At 41.5% G+C, this 20,879-nt stretch overlaps 2 protein-coding genes, 1 long non-coding RNA gene and 1 pseudogene across 5 annotated transcripts in view; 3 read left to right on the top strand and 1 right to left on the bottom strand.

Annotated features, from left to right (window-relative positions):
* The window catches only part of LOC146973014 (spectrin beta chain, non-erythrocytic 1), a 152,946-nt gene extending 138,801 nt beyond the window's left edge, over positions 1 to 14,145 (top strand). For 2 of the 3 annotated variants that reach the window (XM_085799255.1, XM_085799254.1), the window contains 6 exons: positions 76 to 176; positions 1,813 to 1,867; positions 7,991 to 8,205; positions 9,521 to 9,694; positions 9,991 to 10,033; positions 11,345 to 14,145. In XM_085799255.1, coding sequence (XP_085655381.1) covers positions 76 to 176; positions 1,813 to 1,867; positions 7,991 to 8,205; positions 9,521 to 9,694; positions 9,991 to 10,033; positions 11,345 to 11,554 — 798 coding nt within the window. In that variant the 3' untranslated portion in view covers positions 11,555 to 14,145. Of the gene's footprint in view, positions 1 to 75; positions 177 to 1,812; positions 1,868 to 3,479; positions 3,773 to 7,990; positions 8,206 to 9,520; positions 9,695 to 9,990; positions 10,034 to 11,344 lie in introns of those variants that run through there. The other variant, XM_085799256.1, reaches the window with a different exon arrangement.
* Positions 14,146 to 14,566: 421 nt separating this feature from the next.
* LOC146973015 (uncharacterized) lies at positions 14,567 to 15,705 on the bottom strand. The gene is made up of 3 exons (XR_015037802.1): positions 15,494 to 15,705; positions 15,308 to 15,401; positions 14,567 to 14,597 (listed from the first exon to the last, which is right to left on the bottom strand). It is a non-coding gene; the product is annotated as an uncharacterized LOC146973015 (long non-coding RNA).
* An 853-nt stretch (positions 15,706 to 16,558) lies between these two features.
* LOC146973016 (uncharacterized) lies at positions 16,559 to 18,835 on the top strand (annotated as a pseudogene).
* A 177-nt stretch (positions 18,836 to 19,012) lies between these two features.
* Positions 19,013 to 20,700, top strand: LOC146973017 (tripartite motif-containing protein 16-like). Its single transcript, XM_085799228.1, has one exon. It carries the CDS (start codon positions 19,013 to 19,015, stop codon positions 20,684 to 20,686), a length of 1,674 nt encoding a protein of 557 aa, XP_085655354.1. The 3' UTR covers positions 20,687 to 20,700.
* The last annotated feature ends 179 nt before the right edge of the window (positions 20,701 to 20,879 follow it).

Here is a 20,879-nt window from a genome sequence, read left to right on the forward strand (position 1 = left end):
ATCGTGGCGCAAGAGCAGGTTGATGCGTCGGGTGTTTAAAATAATAACGTGTGTTTTGTGTGTTTGTGCGTCCAGATGGAGTTACTGGAAGTGAGAAGAAGGCAAGAGGAAGAAGAGAAGAGGAGACAACCTTCGCCCACGGAGGCTCAGGCCGTAGACGCTGCCGCTCAGCAGAGGTGAGAGTGTGTTTCTATAAACCAGACACATGTTACAGATGTTACACATGTTACAGATGTGATGTGGATCTGTGGCGATTGATAAACAACAGTTCATGAAAAAGCAGAATCACATGAGAGAAGATGATCAGAGGTTTGAACAGCTGCTAAACCGACTGTCTCCTCATCCTTCATCTAAATTTAATCCTCTTAATTAATTATTAACTATTAATTATTGAATTAATTCCTAAAAGTCAGAATGAAGTTCCCACAGATCAAACACCAGGAGGTTTTTTTTAGCTTTTAGTTTCAGTCCCGTCTTGTGCACAAGCAGCAACTTCCTCCTCTGTTTGTCATGAACACGTTTAGTGACGTTAAAACGCACGTGAACACACATAAAAAAAGAAACTTCCCAAAATAGGAAACGTGGAGGAGAAAATTCATGACCTCGTCAGACCAGGTAGAAACCACTGGACAGAATTTAACTATAAGTAACAGGTGATTCATTTTGTCTGGAAACAATATGATTCGGTCTTTTAGTTTCAAAATAAAAGCCTGACATTTACACAAACAGACGCCCTAATTTCGTCGGAACGACTTGTAATGACACCAAAGTTATCTGGGTGAGTAAATGATTGTATTTTATGACCCCTAAAAGCAGCACATCAGTGCAGCTGCTTTCAAAGAGTTCATTCTCACAAACAAGAGTTAAAAGCTCCTTAAATTCATTTAGAAAAAATTGTAGTAATTCATTGATGTGAAAAATAATAAATTTACTCTTACTCTTACTTTTACTTAAAGTACATTTAAAAGCATGTACTTTTGGATACTTAAGTACCTTTAAAAGCAAGTACTTTTTTTACTCTTACTTGAGTAACATGTCGACTGAGCTACTTTTACTTGTAACGGAGTAAATTTTGACCAGTAGTATTTGTACTCTTACTGAAGTACTGGGGTGGAGTACTCTGTCCATCTCTGCAGATTGTAAAAAACAGCAATTATCCTTTAAAGTAAAAAAAAGAAAGATAATGAAATTTAGATTCAGACAGGTGATGTTCGATAGAGAGCTCTGTGACAGATAGAAGAGTTTTAATAGCACAGCGGCTAAGCATGAAAATTGTGCACTTTTTGAAAGAAACATGAAACTTCTACCATAGTTAGTTTATACCATGAGGTTTATTTTGAGATCGGGAGGGAAGTCAGATTTGACCTCTGAGGCCCGGGAGAGGTCAAATCCAAGATGGCCGCCAATAATATTCAAAAATGCCTATCGCTGGAACCAAACAGTAGAAAAACACTTAAGGTGTCATTTCCCACTAACTTTTTGGTGCCCTTTCTGTTGGTGATACCTTTGAGACCAATAGAATTCAAGAAAATGCATTTAGGTCAATGTGGAGGACAAATTATGCAGGAGGTGAACGGTGCAAAAAGGTAGTTGATTTCCAAAATAATAGCCTAACAGTGATGATGATGTTAATAATGATGATAATAGTGCCAATAATAATAGTCATTATCATAATAAGTTCTTTTTTTAACTGATTTATTATTAACTCATTGGCTGCCAGCCATTTTCGTAAATCAAGGTGATCAGTTTGTCCTGTGTGTTGTTAATGCATAGTGACTCTAACTGTTTTTGTGTGTGTGTGTGTGTTTTTAGGGAGGGTGAGCCGGTGTCTCAGAACGGGCTGCCGTCCGACCAGGAGTCTCCCAGGGTTAGTTACCGCTCACCTGCCTACCAACAATACAGCAGCACGCTGCAGAGCCGCAGGGCCACGGCCGCACCCTGACACACACACACACACACACACACACACACACACACACACACACACACACACACACACACACACACACACATTCCCAAACCTCTTAACACAAAGAAACACAATTGTTAACCTCTTCCTCTTCACTCCACATGAATATTCTTTATCGTTTATCGTTTGCTCCTCTTCCTCACTCGTTAATCGTTTCTGATTTAATAAGTTGAATTAACGAACAGCTGCTTTTCTGTTTTTGAAGATGATGTTAGTCTGATTAGTTTTAATAAGAATCAACCTTTTCTTTTCTTTAATAAGAGGAACAGGAGACAGGAAGCAAAGGGACTGATGGGAAATTTAAAGTTTAAATGAGTTTGTTTTAGGTCTCACCTTTGATTTCATTCCATGTACTGCACCTTTAAGACTCTGATGTCAGAGTTTACCTGTAGGTCTAAGTCCACACCTGCTGTTTGTCTTCACCTGGATCCTCTTCTTGTTTTATTAATGAGGATGTTTTTCAATTATAATCCTGACGATTAATCCAGATATTTTAAAGGGATAGTTCAACGTTTTGGCAAATTGGCCCATTGCCATAATCTCTATAGTCATAGCAGTAGGTTCGTTACCTTTAATTGTCGGTGCAAGCTATTTTTAGAACGGCGGAGCAGAGCCGTGAGCTGCTCAGAGCTACGCTACAGAGGAGGCTCATTATGGGATTTCTTGGTTTTCCTCATCAAACTCATCAAATACACAATAAAATACAAAGTTGTGAGCTGCACATTCACCACGCTATGAGATAATAACACAACGTTACCACACAGAGTTGTTTTAGAGGGAAATTCAGAGACCGTTGATGAAAAACTGTCTCCGATGGGAACGCACATCAGTGGTTTTGCATGTATTTCCCTCTAAAACAACTCTGTGTGGTAACGTTGTGTTATTATCTCATAGCGTGGTGAATGTGCAGCTCACAACTTGTCCACCAGAGCGTTGTGGAGTTGTTGGATTGTGTATTTGATGAGTTTGATGAGGGAAACCAAGAAATCCCATGAGCCTCCAATTAAAGGTAACGAACCTACTGCTATGACTATAGGGATTATGGCAATGGGCCAATTTGCCAAAATGTTGGAACTATCCCTTTAATCATTTATCATATAAGAGCTGAAAAAAAGAAAAGAAGCATTGAGAAGATCCAGGTGGAAACACACACAGACACTTGAATCCAAATCTGGCCTCAGATAAACTTGGACACATTCCTTTTTGTATTTATTTTACATGATGATAAATTAGAAACAGACCATAATAATAATAATATAATAATAAGAAGAAACATGTTTTACCTTTTTTCTAAACTTGAGTAGAAAACAAAAAGAGTCCTGTTAATGAAAATGTTCAGTGACGTTTAAATGTGTCGGTCTGACTGAGTGAGTGAGTGTAAATGTGATGTATGGGACGACAAAATACACACTCACACTCACACACACACACACACACACACACACAAGCCACACCTGTGATCTCACCCCCCCTCCCCCCACTTCTCTCCCCCCTCCTCTGTCTCTCTCAGCTCGACTCCCCCGTCATCCTCTCCCCTCAGCTCCTCATGCTTCTTCTAGTTTACGTCATCATTTATAAACTCATGAACATGAACACCTGAGAGGAAAACAAACCAACCAGGTGTTAAAGCCACTTTCTTTTAAAGATTATAATTCTTCATCGTCTGCGTATTGAGACAAATTCACACAAAAACAGTAGAAAGAAATAGAAAAACCGCTGTAAAAGTAAATTCTCTCCTCTAGACGAACAAACAGGTGAATTACGTCTTACTATTATTGTCTTAAAATAAAAGATTTTACGCTCTTTAGATCTTAGTTTGATCTTTAACACATTAACACAAACAACACACTGATATTAATCCACTCATAAACTGTTTCTACTTTATAGAAAATCAAAACAACACTCAATTTAATCAATGTACCAAGACAAACTCCCTTTATATTTAAAGGGATAGTTCAACATTTTGGCAAACTGGCCCATTACCATAATCCCTATAGTCATAGCAGTAGGTTTGTTACCTTTAATTGTCGGTGCAAGCTATTTTTTAGAACGGCGGAGCAGAGCCGTGAGCTGCTCAGAGCTACGCTACGGAGGCTCATTATGGGATTTCTTGGTTTCCCTCATCAAACTCATCAAATACACAATAAAATACAAAGTTGTGACCTGCACATTCACCACGCTATGAGATAATAACACAACGTTACCACACAGAGTTGTTTTAGAGGGAAATACAGATACTGCTTGATGAAAAACTGTCCCTGAAGGCAACACGCATCAGCGGTTTTGCATGAATTTCCCTCTAAAACAACTGTAATACTATAGTAATATAACAAACCTACTGCTATGACTATAGGGATTATGGCAATGGGCCAATTTGCCAAAAATGTTGAACTATCCCTTTAAAATAAAAATAAAAAAATCATTAGTTTAGTTTTTCGTCCTTTAAAAAGCCAAAAATCTATTTTATTTCTACCTGACCCAGGTGTGTTTTTTTTTTTTTTTTACATCCCATAGTTCATCGTCACCATCCTCATATCGTTTCTCAGGGAGTGTAGTATGTGTGACACCCGCCACACACATACAGTACGACACACACTCCGTCCATGTAACAACACACACACACACACACATCTTTACATGTAAACCTTCATTTAACAGGAGGAATCTGTGATTTCTGTTCATCTGAGTTTATTTCCCCCCGATTGATTGTTTTATCTTAACGTTAATAAATGTAAATAAGAAGAATATCTGATGTAAAATAGTTAAAAACAAATGAAAATGAATTAATAACAATTCATAATATTTATTATTCAGAGCAGCAGGAAGTTGTTTATTGTTAATTCTCTTCTCCATGTTCATACATCACCTTCAGATCATTCCACAGTTTCATGTAAAAACTGTTTCCCTGTGTTTTTATCAGAATCACCACCCGTCCCAGTGTGTGTGTGTGTGTGTGTGTGTGTGTGTGTGTGTCCTCATTATATTGACTCAGTTATGACCTCTGTGTCGCTGTTTTTGTATCATCATTGTTTTTCCTTTTCATTGTTCCTCTTCTCCTCCTCTCACTCGTTCCTTCACTAACACACATTCCTCCAATAAACTCTGTCCCTCCATCTTTATCCTTGTGTAGTTATGACTTCTGTCCACACACACACACGGTGTCGGTGTCGGTGTGTTTTCATTGTTGCATGCTGCCATTGTCATCATCACCATTATCATTATTTGCATTTCAGTTGCATTTTATGTCAGTGTTTTATTCTTCATCTCATGTTTTTCACCGGTTTTCATCCTGGGGCTTTATATTTATTTATTTTTTAACAAAGTGTATTATATAATATATCATATACTGTATTATGTAGTAGTCTATTCTTCTACAGAACAAACTGTCAAGTCCTGAAGTTGTTAATTAGAAACAAAACAAAAAAAACAAAACTTGCTTCATAGGAGAAGAGTCAAATTAAACATAAAGCTGATCAGACAATGTTTATAAAAGGAATAGTTCACCAAAAAAATTAAATTCATCAGTCATTATTGCCTCCCCCTCATGCTGATGAATACTCCAGAGTAGTTTTTTATTCCTCAAAGTGCATCTGGAGACCTGGGAGGCCGGTTCCTAGTCCAACCAAAACTTTATATGAGAGTAATAGAGGGACTGACACAAAAACGTCCATAAAACTACACAAAAACCATTTAATATTCCTCCACACTGCTCGTCCACTGCAATCCAAGTGTCCTGAAGGGAGATAGTCCAGAGTTTACTGGAAACTACCTCATTTAGGACATTTTTACAGCCTAAACAGTCCTGGATTGATTTTGCCTTGGGCAATAATGACTGAATTTCATTTTTTCTGAATTTCATTTGGTGCACTATTCCTTTAATTTCATTTTTTTGGTCATTTCTTGTACACTGTGTTAATGAAACACATTTTAATCAGTCTTTTAGCAGTGTTAGGGTGGGTTTTAATGAAGCTCGAACAAGACAAGACAAAACCAGACAATTTTTTTATTGATTATTACAGATGTTTCGACAGGAAACCAAATTTGCCACATATCAATGTGATCTAAACAGGCTGGTTATTGAACATTTAGGACAGCGGATGACGTCTATTTATAAATTGGATTTTGGGTTCTGGTTGTGAACAGTTAATGAGCTAAAATCCAGTTTAATCCAAACAGTATCTGTGCCGGCTTCACCAGTCTCCTGTTTTATCCTTCTGAAATTAGACGTAATCTAAACTAATTTATTAATAAACACGGTTTCTGATGAGATTCATAAATAGATGGATTTTTATCTGAAGAGTTTGAGTCAGAGGTTGGTAAAAAAGGTCTTTCTAGGCTGAAGATTCAAACCCAAACACCCAGATAGAAAGTTAGAGATAGCAGGATTTCTACAAAATACTTTAAGTCTTCAATTGGTTGTTGGTTCTGGTCCAGACCGGTGTGAGTCGGTCCAGCTCTTCTCAGAGCTGCTGCAACTAAAAAAAGACAAAACTGTGACTTTAAAGCGGTCGGTCCAGGTCTTTTTTCTCTAAACTCTAAAACTAAAGCTTCCTCCGGATCGGTCCAGCTCGAACCGCTCTTCAGTTCTTAACGCTCCCAGGAAATCGGATCGTCCTCCTCCTCCAGCTTCCCTGAAGAGCTCAGTGACGGGGTAATAAAACATCCCGCTTGGAGTGGGTGTGGTGTGGAAAACAAAATAAAATCTGTTTTTTGATACTAGGCCAATCGCATCCTCCCCTCATCCATCAATAATGACGCCCAGTAATGATGTTCCAAGCAATTTTGTGGATAATTGTTTGTGGGATTTTGTTTCTGTGTGTGTTTTTTCTTTTTCTTCCCTCCTCCTTCTGCTGGCTCCTCCCCCTTCTCCCTGTCTTCACACTGTCGGCCATGTTGTGTTGTGTGTTGTGTTGTGGTGTAGTGATCAATTTCTGCATGTCCTAAAACCTGCAGAAATCTGTGCATGATCAGAGCGAGTGGTGCAGACGTCTGTCTAATCAGAAGTGGAGCTCACATGATTAAATCCTGCAGTGCTTTAAAATAACGCCGCATTAAAAGGTCGAAGCAGCTGAAGTCAGAGGTTAAGTTGTGTTAGTGGTTCCAGAGAAGACGGAAGGACGTAAGATTTAAAGCTCCATGTTGTAGTTTTATTTTGAAGGGTTGATCCATGAGAAGATCTAAAAACCACCTCAGTGTAGTTTCCAAAGTGATCCAATAGAAAACAGAGCAGATTTCAGAATAAAACACTCAGAGAAACTAAAAATCCTGCAAGTTGTTGTTGGATGGTGGGTCCAGTACAGGTGGTGAGGGGGCGGGGCTTAGTTGTGACATCACAAAGTGACAGGAAGTCCTGACGGCTGGTTTTAAGGCTCAGTTTCTGAATACAGGCTGTGTGCATTTCTCTGTGGACTGAGGCTTTGATACTTTCACAGTATTAATATAGAACCTAGAGCTGCTTTATAATCACACTACACATGGACATCTACCTTTATACTGTATGGAGCTTTAACACAAACATCTACCTTTATACTGTATGGAGCTTTAACACAAACATCTACCTTTATACTGTATGGAGCTTTAACACAAACATCTACCTTTATTTTGAAGGAACTTTAACACAAACATCTACCTTTGTACTGTATGGAGCTTTAACACAAACATCTACCTTTATTTTGAAGGAACTTTAACACAAACATCTACCTTTATACTGTATGTAGCTTTAGTTTCTAGGTCAGTGTTCCCATATTGTTAGATATCAGTAGAAGTGTTTACATGATGGTTTTTGCTGTTGCTGGTCAGGATCTGGTAGTTGTCCGTGTGAACCGGGTTTTAAATCTCAGACTAGTTGTGAACAGTGAGTCCAGATGTGTAGAAGCTGCGTCCAGATGTGTAGAAGCTGCTCTGCTCTGCATGCTGCCGCTGCTCTGATAACTCTGATCTGCAGCTTCTGTGTGTCTCAGCTGATCTTCAGGTTTCCCTCTTCCACATCTCTGCTCTGACTCCTCCCCCTCTTGTTTCCAGGACAACGTGGACGGTGGCGCCGGGGAGGTGGTGAACGGCGTGTCGGAGCCCAGCCCCGCGGGGTCTCCCGGGGCGTCCCGCAAGGGCAAGACCAGCCAGGCGGCCACGCTGCCGGCCAAAAGCCAGCAGCAGCAGGACGCGCCGACGTCCCAGCTGGAGGGCTTCCTGCACCGCAAGCATGAGTGGGAGGGGCATAACAAGAAGGCTTCAAGCAGGTGGGACAGATGTTCACTGTACTGAGGTGTCGATTTTAAATGTACTGGAAGTAGTAGTACAAATACATGAGCATTTGGTAACCCTTTAGTTTACAGGCCGTTAATTACGTGATGATGTCAAGAAATAGCTTAATTTCAAAGTAATGTCAAGAAATATCCTAGAAATAACAATTAATTGCGTCATAATATCAAGAAATAGCCCAATTTCGTAGCAATGTCAAGAAATAGCTTAATTTCATAGTAATGTCAAGAAATATCCTAGAAATAACAATTAATTTAGTCATAATGTCAAGAAATAGCCAAAAATTTAAAATGAATTTCGTGATAATGTCAAGAAATTGCCAAGAAATAACAATTAATCGCTTCATAATGTCTAGAAATAGCGGTCAATTTCATAGTAATGTCGAGAAACATAGTCAAGAAATAACAATCAATTGCGTAGAAATAGTCCAAAAATAACTCAAAATCAGTTTCAAAGACTTGGTGGAGGAAAATTCTGGCCTTTCCCAAAAAATTCAAAGCATTACTATGAAATTGACCGTCATATCTATGCTATTTCCTGACATTGTGACACAATAAATTGTTATTTCTAGGCCAATTCTTGATATTAGTACGGAATTAGGCTATTTCTTGACATTATGACACAATAAATTGTTATTTCTAGGATATTTCTTGACATTACTATGAAATTAAGCTATTTCTTGACATTGCTACGAAATTGGACCATTTCTTGACATTATGACGAAATTGATTGTTATTTCTAGGATATTTCTTGACATTACTATGAAATTGGCCTATTTCTTGATATTATGACGAAATTCATTGTTAATTTTTGGCTATTTCTTGACATTATGACGAAATTGATTGTTATTTCTAGGCTATTTCTTAATATTATGACGCAATTGATTGTTATTTCTAGGCTATTTCTTGATATTATAACACAATAAATTGTTATTTCTAGGATATTTCTTGACATTACTGTGAAATTAAGCTATTTCTTGACATTACTACGAAATTGGACTATTTCTTGATATTATGACGAAATTCATTGTTAATTTTTGGCTATTTCTGGACATTATGATGCAATAATTGTTATATCTAGGATATTTCTTGACATTACTTTGAAATTAAGGTTTTTCTTGACATTGCTACAAAATTGGGCTATTTCTTGATATCATGATGCAATTAAATGTTATTTCTTGGCTATTTCTTGACATTATCACGTAGGTAGCGTCCTGTAAATTAAAGAATTACTGAGCGTTTTACTACTTTGTGACATCACAACGCTGACTTTACGCTGCCGCTGTGTCTGCAGGTCGTGGCACAACGTGTACTGTGTGATCAACCAGCAGGAGATGGGTTTCTACAAGGACCAGAAGAGCGCCGCCCAGGGGATCCCGTACCACAGCGAGATCCCCGTCTGCCTGAAGGACGCCGTGTGTGAGGTGGCACTGGACTACAAGAAGAAGAAGCACGTCTTCAAACTCAAGTGAGTCAGGAGGAGTCGGAGGAGTCGGCACTTCTTCTATCTGCAGAAAAGTCATGTTTTTGACTTTTCTTCTGTGTCTTGATGATGTCACCGTAAACGACAGCTTCTATTGGCTAATTCAGCCGCTGCTCAAAGCTGCTAGTTTGATAAATACAGGTTTAAAAAAACAGGACTGAAGAACAGCAATCACATATTTAACTTGATTTAACATCACATGTACAGTCTGGTTATTATTATTAGTAGTAGTAGTAGTAGTGTTGTTATTATTGTTATTAATGCATCCTTACCTTCCACAGGATTACTGATGGGAATGAGTATCTCTTCCAAGCCAAAGATGACGTAAGTAAAAAATAAAAAAATGTTGTTGTTAATTAATTCCATCCTATCATTATCATTATTATTAGTTTCTTTGTCTTTTTGTTTATTTATTGCATTCGTGCTTACTTTTACTAAATGTAACATAATGTTGTGATTTTTTAATTTTACTTTTTTGTAAAAAATAGTATAATATTCAGAAAAAATGTTTTAATTTGTGATATTTAAATGTGTGTTTAATGTAACAGAAGTTTATCAGTGGTTCATTACATTTATTGAAGTGTATTTTTGATAAATTTATCATTAAGTCACTTTTTTCTTAATTGAACATTTCTGCTATTTGTCAGAAACAGTTAGATATTTATTTAGTTATGACATCACAGCAGAGTTTTACCTTTAAGTTTTATCTTTTATCAACAGCACAGAGCTAAAATGATAATAAATAGTTATAAGACAGTTTGATCATCTGTTTATGACGTCATAGTGAAACAGCTGATCTATAGACCGAATCGCCTTGTTGTTTACAGCTACTTCCAGGTAGAAAACAGCACGTAATTTGAATGAGATCAATAGTAACGAACGAGAGTTTAGCTATATGTATCATATTTTTCACGCCCTATCACCGTTTAGACAAATCTGAAATGATTGAAGAAACATTACTATTTCTGTGTGTGTGTTTTGTGTTGCTATGTGTTGTATTTATTCAGTTTGGGGGAATCACAGTGTCTAGAAAGCATCAGTGGCTCAGCTGACAGGGACAGCTAACGGCGGCAGCTAAGCTAAAGGCAGTAGCTAAGCTAACAGCAGTAGCTAAGCTAACGGCGGTAGCTAAGCTAACACCAGGACGTCAGCTGTTAAAACCCTCCCGTTGTGGGACACGACATGAAACTACTCCAGTTAGCTCAGTCATGTTGTAACTCAGATATCCGCTGGAGAAAATATTTTTTCATGGAGCGTTTATTGAGTCACTGAGTTATTAAAGTTAAACAGGTAGCTAACCGTTAGCCCAGCTAATCTATGATAACCATGACTAATTACAAAAATGTGCACACAGAAATAGTAATGTTTGTCCAATCATTGGTTTTATAGACTTTACAAACATCAGATTAGTCTAAACAGTGATATAGTGACATGAAAAATTAGATATATAGCGAAACTCTCGTCCGTCACTATTGTTCTCATGCTGGTTTTCTACCCGGAAGTAGTTGTAAACAACAAGGAGATTCGTCCTATAAACCACCTGTAACTGCTCGGTGGTTTTGGCCACGCCCCCTCCTGGGCTCCAGGTGCGTCCAGCTAACTCCTCCCCCTCCTCTTCCTCCTCCTCTTCCTCAGGAGGAGATGAACACGTGGATCTCGGCCATCTCGGCGGCCGTGGCCGGAGAGAGGTCGGAGGTCACGCCCAGCAGCCATAGCACGCCCGCCCCCGCCGCACGCGCCCAGACGCTGCCGGCCGCCGTCGCCTCGGCAACGGCCGAGTCCAGCCCGGGCAAACGGGAGAAGGACAAGGAGAAACGCTTCAGTCTGTTCAGCAAGAAGAAATAGACGCTCCTCTTCCTCCTCCTCTTCCTCCCCTTCCTCTTCTTTCTCCTCCTCCTCTTCCTCCTCTGGTGCTGTTTGCGGTCGCTCCTCCTCATCGATCGATCTCTGGTTGACTATTTCGTTGAAGATATGTTCACGTCAGCTGATCGACTTTTTTGATTTAGAGCAACTGAAGCTGTGGAAACTTAATAATAATTAGTAGATGAATTATTCAATGTCTAATCAATCAAAGTGAAGAAGATGAAACAGTTTGTATCAACGTTTCCTTCTTCCTGTCGCAGCGTTAGCAGTTGATTTGTCAAATAAAATCCCAAACAGTCGCCTCTCCTCCCCTTCCTCTTCCTCTTCCTATTCCTTTTCTTCCTCCTCCTCTTCTTCCTCCTCCTCTTCCTCTCAAGGCGTGACTCCAGCATGCAAGCTCCGAGCCAAAACTCTCCACTCTGTGCCTATCAACCGTCCGGTCCGGCTCAGAGCTCCAGCTCCAACACACACACATACACTCTTACACACACACACACACACATACACTTGTGTCCTTGCTTCAGTCTGTTTGAGCTGAGAAAAAAACAAAACAAAAAAAGAAACACAACGAATCCAGATGTGAGTGAAGGAAAGGAGGCGGGGGAGGGGTCTGCAGGCTTCATCCAATCAACCAGAGTTTTGCCGCTGAACAACAACAATACCATGACGACAACATGACGACGACGTAGAGGAGTTCCCAGAATCCCCCACTTTATTACTCTTATTGCTATAATTTGTGTTTTCTATCTCCTGCTGTTTGTTTCTCCTCCTTCTCCATCACCCGGCTTCTTCTTTCTTCGTCGACTACTGCCTTCTGTGGGTCGTGTTCGCTCCCCAACGTCTCCGTTCCGTTTTGTTTTGTTCATTTGTTGGGGAAGTTGTAGGTAGTTCCTGTTTGTTTGGGTCCATCCTCAGTTTTTTTTTTTGCGAGGCCTTGTCTTTGCAAGATGACGTGTATCCCTCTGTAACGGGGAAAAACTGAGACCACGGCCGGGTAAAGCTCTGAAAACGCCGCCGCCGCTGAAAACACATTACAAACAATACAAAACAAACGTCACCCTGAGCTGAACGTTTTTTTCCTCTGCACTGAACAATGATAAAGTGAATTAACTGTAATTAGTCGGTGATAAAACGTAGATGAATTACAGTGTTCTGTTGAGTTGCCGGGTGCTGGCTAATTCCTGCAGCGCCAAAAACAAGGAAGCGGCGGTGCGTCGGAGCGTTACCCCGCGGTGCTTTTGAACTGTATGTATAACTTGTGTATAACAAACTGTTTAAAAAATAAACCTGTGTTTAATTTCACCTATTAATAATAATAATAATAATATTACTACTAATAATAAGACCTACGACCGTAATAAGCTTCATTTGAGTCTAACTTTCTTAATGTAAACTTTAACACACCTGAATGAAGGAGCCGTCGGGCGGCAGCAGCTCGACGGCGGGAATCAATAACTAAGACCAGTGAGAATGTTTCTTAAACTCATCATCGTAAGGTTTCTTTTCTACTTTTTACATTTTACAAGACGTTTCACTTTTTTTGGTTTCTCACAGTTTTTTTTTTCCTGTTTCTGTGTCTTTGTTCTGTTTCTGTCGGAGGTTTTTAGTGCGACGAGTGCGGAGACGTAGATGTGCTTTAAAATACTGTTGCTGTTAAAAGTCGGACAGGTCGGCTCTTAAATAACGTTAAATAAAGAAAATTTAAAAAAGCATTTACTGGAAGTGAGTAGTGTTGCAGAGTAATGGTCGCTTTGCTTTGTCGGCTTCAGCATCCCAGTTTTTTTTTGTTTTTTTTGAGGATTTCAGGTTTTTACCACCAGTGACCTCAGAGTGAAAGTTACTTGGAGGGTTTTTAATGACAATGTTAAATCATAACGAGCAGAGACAGGTTTGAATTTAAGTTTAAGTTGTGCCAAAACTTTAAAATCCATGAAAAGTGAGATAGAAGAGATCGACAGAATCAGATAAAGTTTTAAAACCTGTCAGACGGTGAGTTAGTTTAGATCTTAAACTGAAATAATCCAGACTTTTGCTTCTTTAAATCCTGGATTTGTTTAATTTTGTCATTAATTAGCTTCCGTAGCTGCAGTGAAACGAGGAGATAAAACAGCTGGAATAAGCCTGACGGTGGGGGGCGTGTTTGTTTTTCACACCTGGTGCTGGTGAATCGCTTAACGTAACTGAAACTCTCTTCTTCACTCGGGGGGTTTGATCCTGAACGTTTTTTTTTCTGTTTTTTGTTTTATTTTCATTTTTTTTTTTTGGTTTCATTTCTTTGCTTCCTTCTCTGGCGATTTGATAAATATAGTGTGCATTCCTCTGTCACTGTAACCATAGTAACGAGATATTTCTTCATATTGCACAATCAACGATGCCACGATGCGGGGTGGGGGTGGGGGTGGGGTGGGCGGGGCCTGTGGGGTGGGGGCGGGGCCTGTGGGGGTTTGTAGGTGAGGTAGTCAGTGTGATGTGGACCAGGGGTCACTGCTAGTTGGATCTGCACCCGTAGACTCTTCTCCCCGTCTGTTACATATGTGCAAAAAGCCATTAAAATGCTTTTAAAACGAAACAAACACTCTGCTGTCCTTTATGTGTCTGTGTGTGAAGTGTTAGTTATTAATGGAAAAGATTTAAAACTTCAGCAGGATCTTTTTTGCATGAAATTGCTTTTTACATTTTTCTTCACAACAAGTGTTTCTGGAGACAGGACCAGTATGGGGACACAATAAATTTAAGTATATTTATATTATAAGTATATTTTTTTGCCTTTTATTTTGATAGATCAGTAGAGATAGACAGGAAAGTGGGAGGCAGAGAGACGGGGAAGGACGTGCAGGAAAGGGCTGCCCGACGCGGGATTCGAACCAGGGCTGCCTGTGGTGAGGACTATAGCCTCTACATGGGACGGCTGCCTTAACCACTGTGCCACGCACCGTGCCAGGGGGACACAATAAAGTGAGGGACCGGTCTGGGGACACAATAAAGTGAGGGACCCTGCTCCTTCAGCTGCACCGCCTCAAAGTACCTGTGCACAGGTGAAACACCAAATTAACAACAAATGTAATGATAATATATCATAATAATGCAAGTAGACCCTTTTAAAAGCAATAAACTTTTACGTCTTATTACTTTTTACCACTGTAATTGGAATGTCAGGAACTTTTAAGTATCCTAAATAAATAACAACAATAACAATAAAATGGACTCTCGGTCTCTGCAAAAATTGCACTTGAATAAAAATCACAACCAAAAACAATAAAATAGATCCCGACTGTCAATTATAAAACCACACACAACCAAAACAATAAATAAAATGGCTTATCAAGTCTCAAGAAAATTGTTTGATGAGGGAAACCAAGAAATCCCATTAGCCTCCGTAGCGTAGCTCTGAGCAGCTTGCAGCTCTGCTCCGCCGTTCTAAAAATAGCTTGCACCGACAATTAAAGGTAACGAACCTACTGCTATGACTATAGGGATTATGGCAATGGGCAGATTTGCGAAAATGTTGACCTATCCCTTTAAGTATCAAGAAAGTTTGATGTGAAACTTCTTTTTTTTTTTGTATTTTTTAAGTAGCCTAATGAATTTAGAAGCTTGTGGGTCCTTTTTAAAAAAAATCTTGGTATCAAATAAGTAACAACTGGTATTGGCATCGTCTACTGAAATTCTGGTATTGTGACAAGCCTGACCTAATGATGTCACCTGTATCTAAGCGGCTGTCAGACTGTGTCGTACCTCTGCCAGCAGGTGGCGTGCATGATGTGTCCACAGCTGGCGGTGTGAATCCCCAGCGACAGGTCGGGGTGCATGAACACGGGGTCGTGTCGCTCTGAAACACACGTTCACGCCTCCATTAGTCAATTACATAGATCGTAACTCTGATTGGTGCTGATGTGCTGATGATGTCAGAGTGAGGCTCACCTGGGTCAGGTAGGTTGCGGCGGCGGTTTTTGGACAGAACGGTGGACCTCTGGACGAATGTGGCCAGCACCATGGCTCTGCCGTGACCTCTGACCTCCTGCTCCTCCTGACACAGGATGCAGGTCACCAGCTGACGGCGCTCGGCTCCGCCCACTCTCCTGGGACCGACGCACACCTGAGACACACAGGTGGGCGCCGCGTTGGGAGGACTGAGAGGAGAAGGAGAGGAGTTCATTAGTATATTAGAGGGAGGAACCCAAGTGAGGATGATGATGCAGTGACGGATGTTAACAGTGTTGCTTTCATCAACAAAAATTATGACAAAATATCATCGTCATAAACCTTCAGCACGCGGCGAAAACGAGACAAGACGCAACGTACATAGTAGTCATGTGACGATAACTAAAATGAAATATATAACGCAATATTGTTCACGAATAAGAACGAGACTAAATGTGGTTTACAAAATAAACATGTGTGACTAGCGTGTGTGTGTTTGTGAGAGAGAGAGAGAGTGTAAAGTGGGTTTCTCTAAAATATCTGCTAAAATAGTGTGTGAACTGAAAATAAATATGTTGAGCATCTTCCATGTCTGGAATGGATGTTTTCTTGAGTCTATAAGGTAACAATAATACAACCAGACTTCATTGTAAATAGGAAAAGTTGAGATCTACAGCTGCTGCTCTTCGCACTGGAATGAGGAAAAACCTGATAATCTGCTCTCAAACAGGGAGCTGCACCTGATCAGGTGTTTCCTTGTTCCGTCTCTGTCTATGGCTATAGCCATTCTACCAACTGTGAGTGCAGAGACAGTTGATGAACTCCTGGATAATTTCAACTGCAAAATCTCAAATGTCATGGATACCATTGCACCTATTAAAACTACAGTGTTTCCCATACATTCATTTTCTTTCGTGGCGGCCCGCTACACATAAATTACGCCCGCCACGAATAGATTTTTCGTCTTTTGGCTCGACCAATGCAATATCGTTCCGTTCATTCATCTCTGCATAGCGCTCTTTCTCCGTTATTGGCGTTCACGCACACACACACAAGCGCGCAGGCATGACAGCAGTGTGCGGTAAAAGCGAGACTCATACTGTCCGAACACAAATCGGCAAAATAATACAATGATGCAATCCCTAAAATCACCTAGGAATAAATCAGCTGTAATGTCAGAATTTAATACAGTCGGACAATCTGACTGTCACATCAACATCAGTGGCAGGGTGTCGGACTGGAGTGGCTCATGACATGGGCAAGAATGGTGTTCAAGCCAGTGAAGTCCAGGTCCCTGGTCCTGAGGAAGGGGAGGGTGGAGAACAAGTACCGCTTCCACTTGGATGGAGTCCAAATTCCAGTGTCAGAGAAGCCAGTTCAAAGCCCGGGGAAGGTCTTTGATGCTATCCTGAAGGACAAGGCATCGGTAGAGGCAACACACAAGGAACTGAAAATCTGGCTATCGGCAGTGGACAAGTCAGGACTTCCAGCGAAGTTCAAGGCATGGATTTATTAACATGGTATCCTGCCAAGACTCCTGTGGCCACTGTTGATACACAAAGTCCCAATTTCCATCATGGAGAGCTTTGAACGTAACATCACCCAGTTCCTGCGCAGATGGCTGGGCCTGCCAAGGTGTCTAAGCAGCATTTCCCTTTACGTGCACTCTAACAAGCTGCCACTTCCCTTCACTGGCCTGACAGAGGAGTTTAAAGTCACCAGAGCCAGAGAGGTGTTACTTTACAGAGATTCAAAAGACACCAAAGTCTCCTCTGCAGGCATCATGGTGAGAACGGGAAGAAAGTGCCAGGCAAAGGAGGCAGTCGCATGGGCAGAAGCAAGACTGTGGCATGGTGTCCTGGTAGGCACTGTGGCAGTGGGGCGAGCGGGTCTTGGTAGCCACACAAAACCACAGTTTGACAGAGCCCAGGGAAGGGAGAGACAGCAGCTGGTGCAGGAAGAGATCCATGCAGAGGTGGAAAAGGAACGCCGCAGCAGGACAGTGGCCATGCGCCAGCAAGGTGCTTGGACGAGATGGGACCATGCATCTACCCGGAAGATCACTTGGACAGAACTGTGGAAGTCAGAACCAGCTAGACTCAAGTTTTTGATCCAGTCGGTGTATGATGTACTCCCAAGCCCGTCCAACCTGCACTGTAAGGGCCTACTAGAAACACCTGGGTGCCTACTGTAGGCAGCCTGGGGCACGTCCTGAGCTGCTGCCCCAAGGCCCTGGGAGAGTGGAGGTACACCTGGCGCCATGACCAGATTCTGAGGGCAATGGCTGACACCATCTGCACAGGAATCCAGCATAGCAAACATCAGCTCCCAGCAAGGCAAGGCAAGGAAATTTTATTTGTATAGCCCGTTTTTTTTACAAACAGTTGTCTCAAAGGGCTTTACATGGCATCGTAATAACATCTTCTGTTCTTAGACCCTAAAGGCAAGGCACAACATCCATTTCATCAGGGCAGGAGAGAAATCTCAAGCAGAGCGGAAGGCCTCAACCGGGCTGCTAGCCTCAGCTCGTGACTGGCAACTGAAGGTGGACCTGGGGAGGAAACTGAAGTTTCCAGAGCACATTGCAAAGACATCACTCAGGCCAGACCTGGTTTTAACATCTGACACCACAAAGCAAGTTGTGCTGCTGGAACTTACAGTCCCCTGGGAAGACCGGATGAGCAAGGCCTATGAGTGCAAGAAGGCCAAATACCTGGAGCTGGTGGAAGCCTGCAGGGATAATGGCTGGAGGGTCTGTTGCGAGCCTTTCAAGGTGAGCTGTAAGGGTTTCCCAGGGCAATCTCTGCACCGGGCAGTCAGGCTCCTTGGGATCAGAGGGTTGCAGGAAAGGAAAGCCACCAGAACTATCAGTGAGGCAGCGGAAAAAGCCTCAAGGTGGCTGGGTTCATCACTGAGGATGTGTCCGAGCTGCACCATTAGGGTGTATGAAATAACAGTCGAATATAAACCAAGTAGACGTCTGAGATCTACTGACTCAGAATCAGGTCAGGTCAGAGTTCAAACTAGACATGGTGAAGCAGCATGCAGCTGTTATGCTGCTCCAACTGTAAGGACTTTTAAATTCAGGATAAAAACATTTCTCTTTTCATGTGCTTATGGCTGAGCTCTTTTTAAGGACTTTAAACTTTACCTATTTTCTTTTATTTTACTTTTTTGTTCTTCTTTGCTCCTGCTTTTAACTCTGTTGTTTAAAAAAAAAAAGTTTTTATGCTGTTTTTTTAAAAGTTTTGTCTTTATGTAAAGTGCATTGAGTTGCCATGGTATGAAATGCACTATATAAATAAAGATGCCTTGCAGCTGCTGCTCCTCGCACTGGAATGAGGAAAAATCTGATTATCTGCTCTCAAACACAGTGAGCGACACCCTTTTCAGGTGTTTCCTTGTTCCCTCCCCTTCAGATATGTTGTTTATGTTGTTTAGATCAGAGCTCAAACTAGTTTAACTTCTGAGCAACAGAAACTCAGACAGTCGTCGTCGTCGTCGTCTGTGAGAGGTGAAATGGCGCAGAAAGGAGTTCATCTGGACCAGGAGACCTTCTCTTGTTCCATCTGTCTGGATCTACTGAAGGATCCAGTGACTATTCCCTGTGGACACAGCTACTGCTTCAACTGTATTAAAACCCACTGGGATGCAGAGGATGGGAAGAAAATCTACAGCTGTCCTCAGTGTAGGCAGACCTTCACACCGAGGCCTCCTCTGGTGAAAAACACCATGTTAGCAGCTTTAGTGGAGGAGCTGAAGAAGACTGGACTCCAAGCTGCTCCTGCTGATCACTGCTATGCTGGACCTGGAGATGTGGCCTGTGATTTCTGCACTGGGAGGAAACTCAAAGCTGTCAAGTCCTGTCTGCAATGTCTGGCCTCCTACTGTGAGAATCATCTCCAACCTCATTTTGAGTCTCCTACATTTAAGAATCACAAGCTGGTGGAGCCCTCCAAGAAGCTCCAGGAGAACATCTGCTCTCGTCATAATGAGGTGATGAAGATGTTCTGCCGCACTGATAAGAAGTGTATTTGTCTTGTCTGCCTTGTGAATGAACATAAAGGCCACAACACAGTCTCAGCTGCAGCAGAAAGGACTGGGAGGCAGAGAGAGCTGGAGCTGAGTCGACAGAAAATCCAGCAGAGAATCCAGGACACAGAGAAAGATGTGAAGGTGCTTCAACAGGAGGTGGAGGCCATCAATGGCTCTGCTGATAAAGCAGTGGAGGACAGTGAGAAGATCTTCACTCAGCTGATCCGTCTGATGGAGAAAAGAAGCTCTGAGCTGAAGCAGCAGATCAGATCCCAGCAGGAAACTCAAGTGAGTGGAGTCAAAGAGCTTCAGAAGAAGCTGGAGCAGGAGATCACTGAGCTGAAGAGGAAAGACGCTGAGCTGAAGCTGCTGTCGCACACAGAGGATCACACCCAGTTTCTACACAACTACCCCTCACTGTCAGCACTCAGTCCATCTACACACTCATCCAGCATCAGCATCCGTCCTCTCAGACACTTTGAGGATGTGACAGCAGCTGTGTCAGAGCTCAGAGACAAACTACAGGACCTTCTGAGAGACACAAGGACAAACGTCTCACTGACTGAGACTCAAGTGGATGTTTTACTGTCAACACCACCAGAGCCCAGGACCAGAGCTGACTTCTTAAGATATTCACAGGAAATCACACTGGACCCAAACACAGCATGCAAAGATCTGTTATTATCTGAAGGAAACAGGAAAGTAACAATCATGAGTAAAGATCAGTCTTATTCTAGTCACCCAGACAGATTCACTTCATATCTTCAGGTCCTGAGTAGAGAGAGCCTGACTGGACGTTGTTACTGGGAGGTGGAGTGGAGAGGAAGAGGAGTTTATGTAGCAGTCGCATACAAGAATATCAACAGAGCAGGGAGAGAAAGTTGGTTTGGACGTAATGACAAATCTTGGTCATTAGATTGTTCCAACAACAGTTTCACATTTTGGTTCAACAGCATCCAGACTCCAGTCTCAGGTCCTCAGTCCTCCAGAGTAGGAGTGTACCTGGATCACAGAGCAGGTATTCTGTCCTTCTACAGCGTCTCTGAAACCATGACTCTCCTCCACAGAGTCCAGACCATATTCACTCAGCCTCTACATGCTGGACTTTGTCTTTACTGGGACTTCGGAAACACAGTAGAGTTGTGTAAACTCAAATAGACAAAGATCATTGAAGGTGCAGTTGGTTAAAATCTGTATTTTAGTTCATCACTTTCTTTAGTCTCCATGTTTGTTGCTAAAAGCTCATTGCTGTTGTGTCTCTGCACTGCACAGAGATCAGCTGTCAATCATTAAACATTGTGGGCGGGACTTTGACCTCTTGTTGTCATTTCTCTTGTTGTGTTGATGTTTG

Source organism: Trachurus japonicus, chromosome 15, assembly GCF_045865225.1.
Source record: "Trachurus japonicus isolate A0001 chromosome 15, Traja_1.0".
NCBI classification, from domain to species: Eukaryota; Metazoa; Chordata; class Actinopteri; order Carangiformes; family Carangidae; genus Trachurus; species Trachurus japonicus.

Bases quoted from the DNA above. Each gene is read 5' to 3' on its own strand.
- LOC146973017 (XM_085799228.1), top strand. From the start codon at position 19,013: ATGGCGCAGAAAGGAGTTCATCTGGACCAGGAGACCTTCTCTTGTTCC.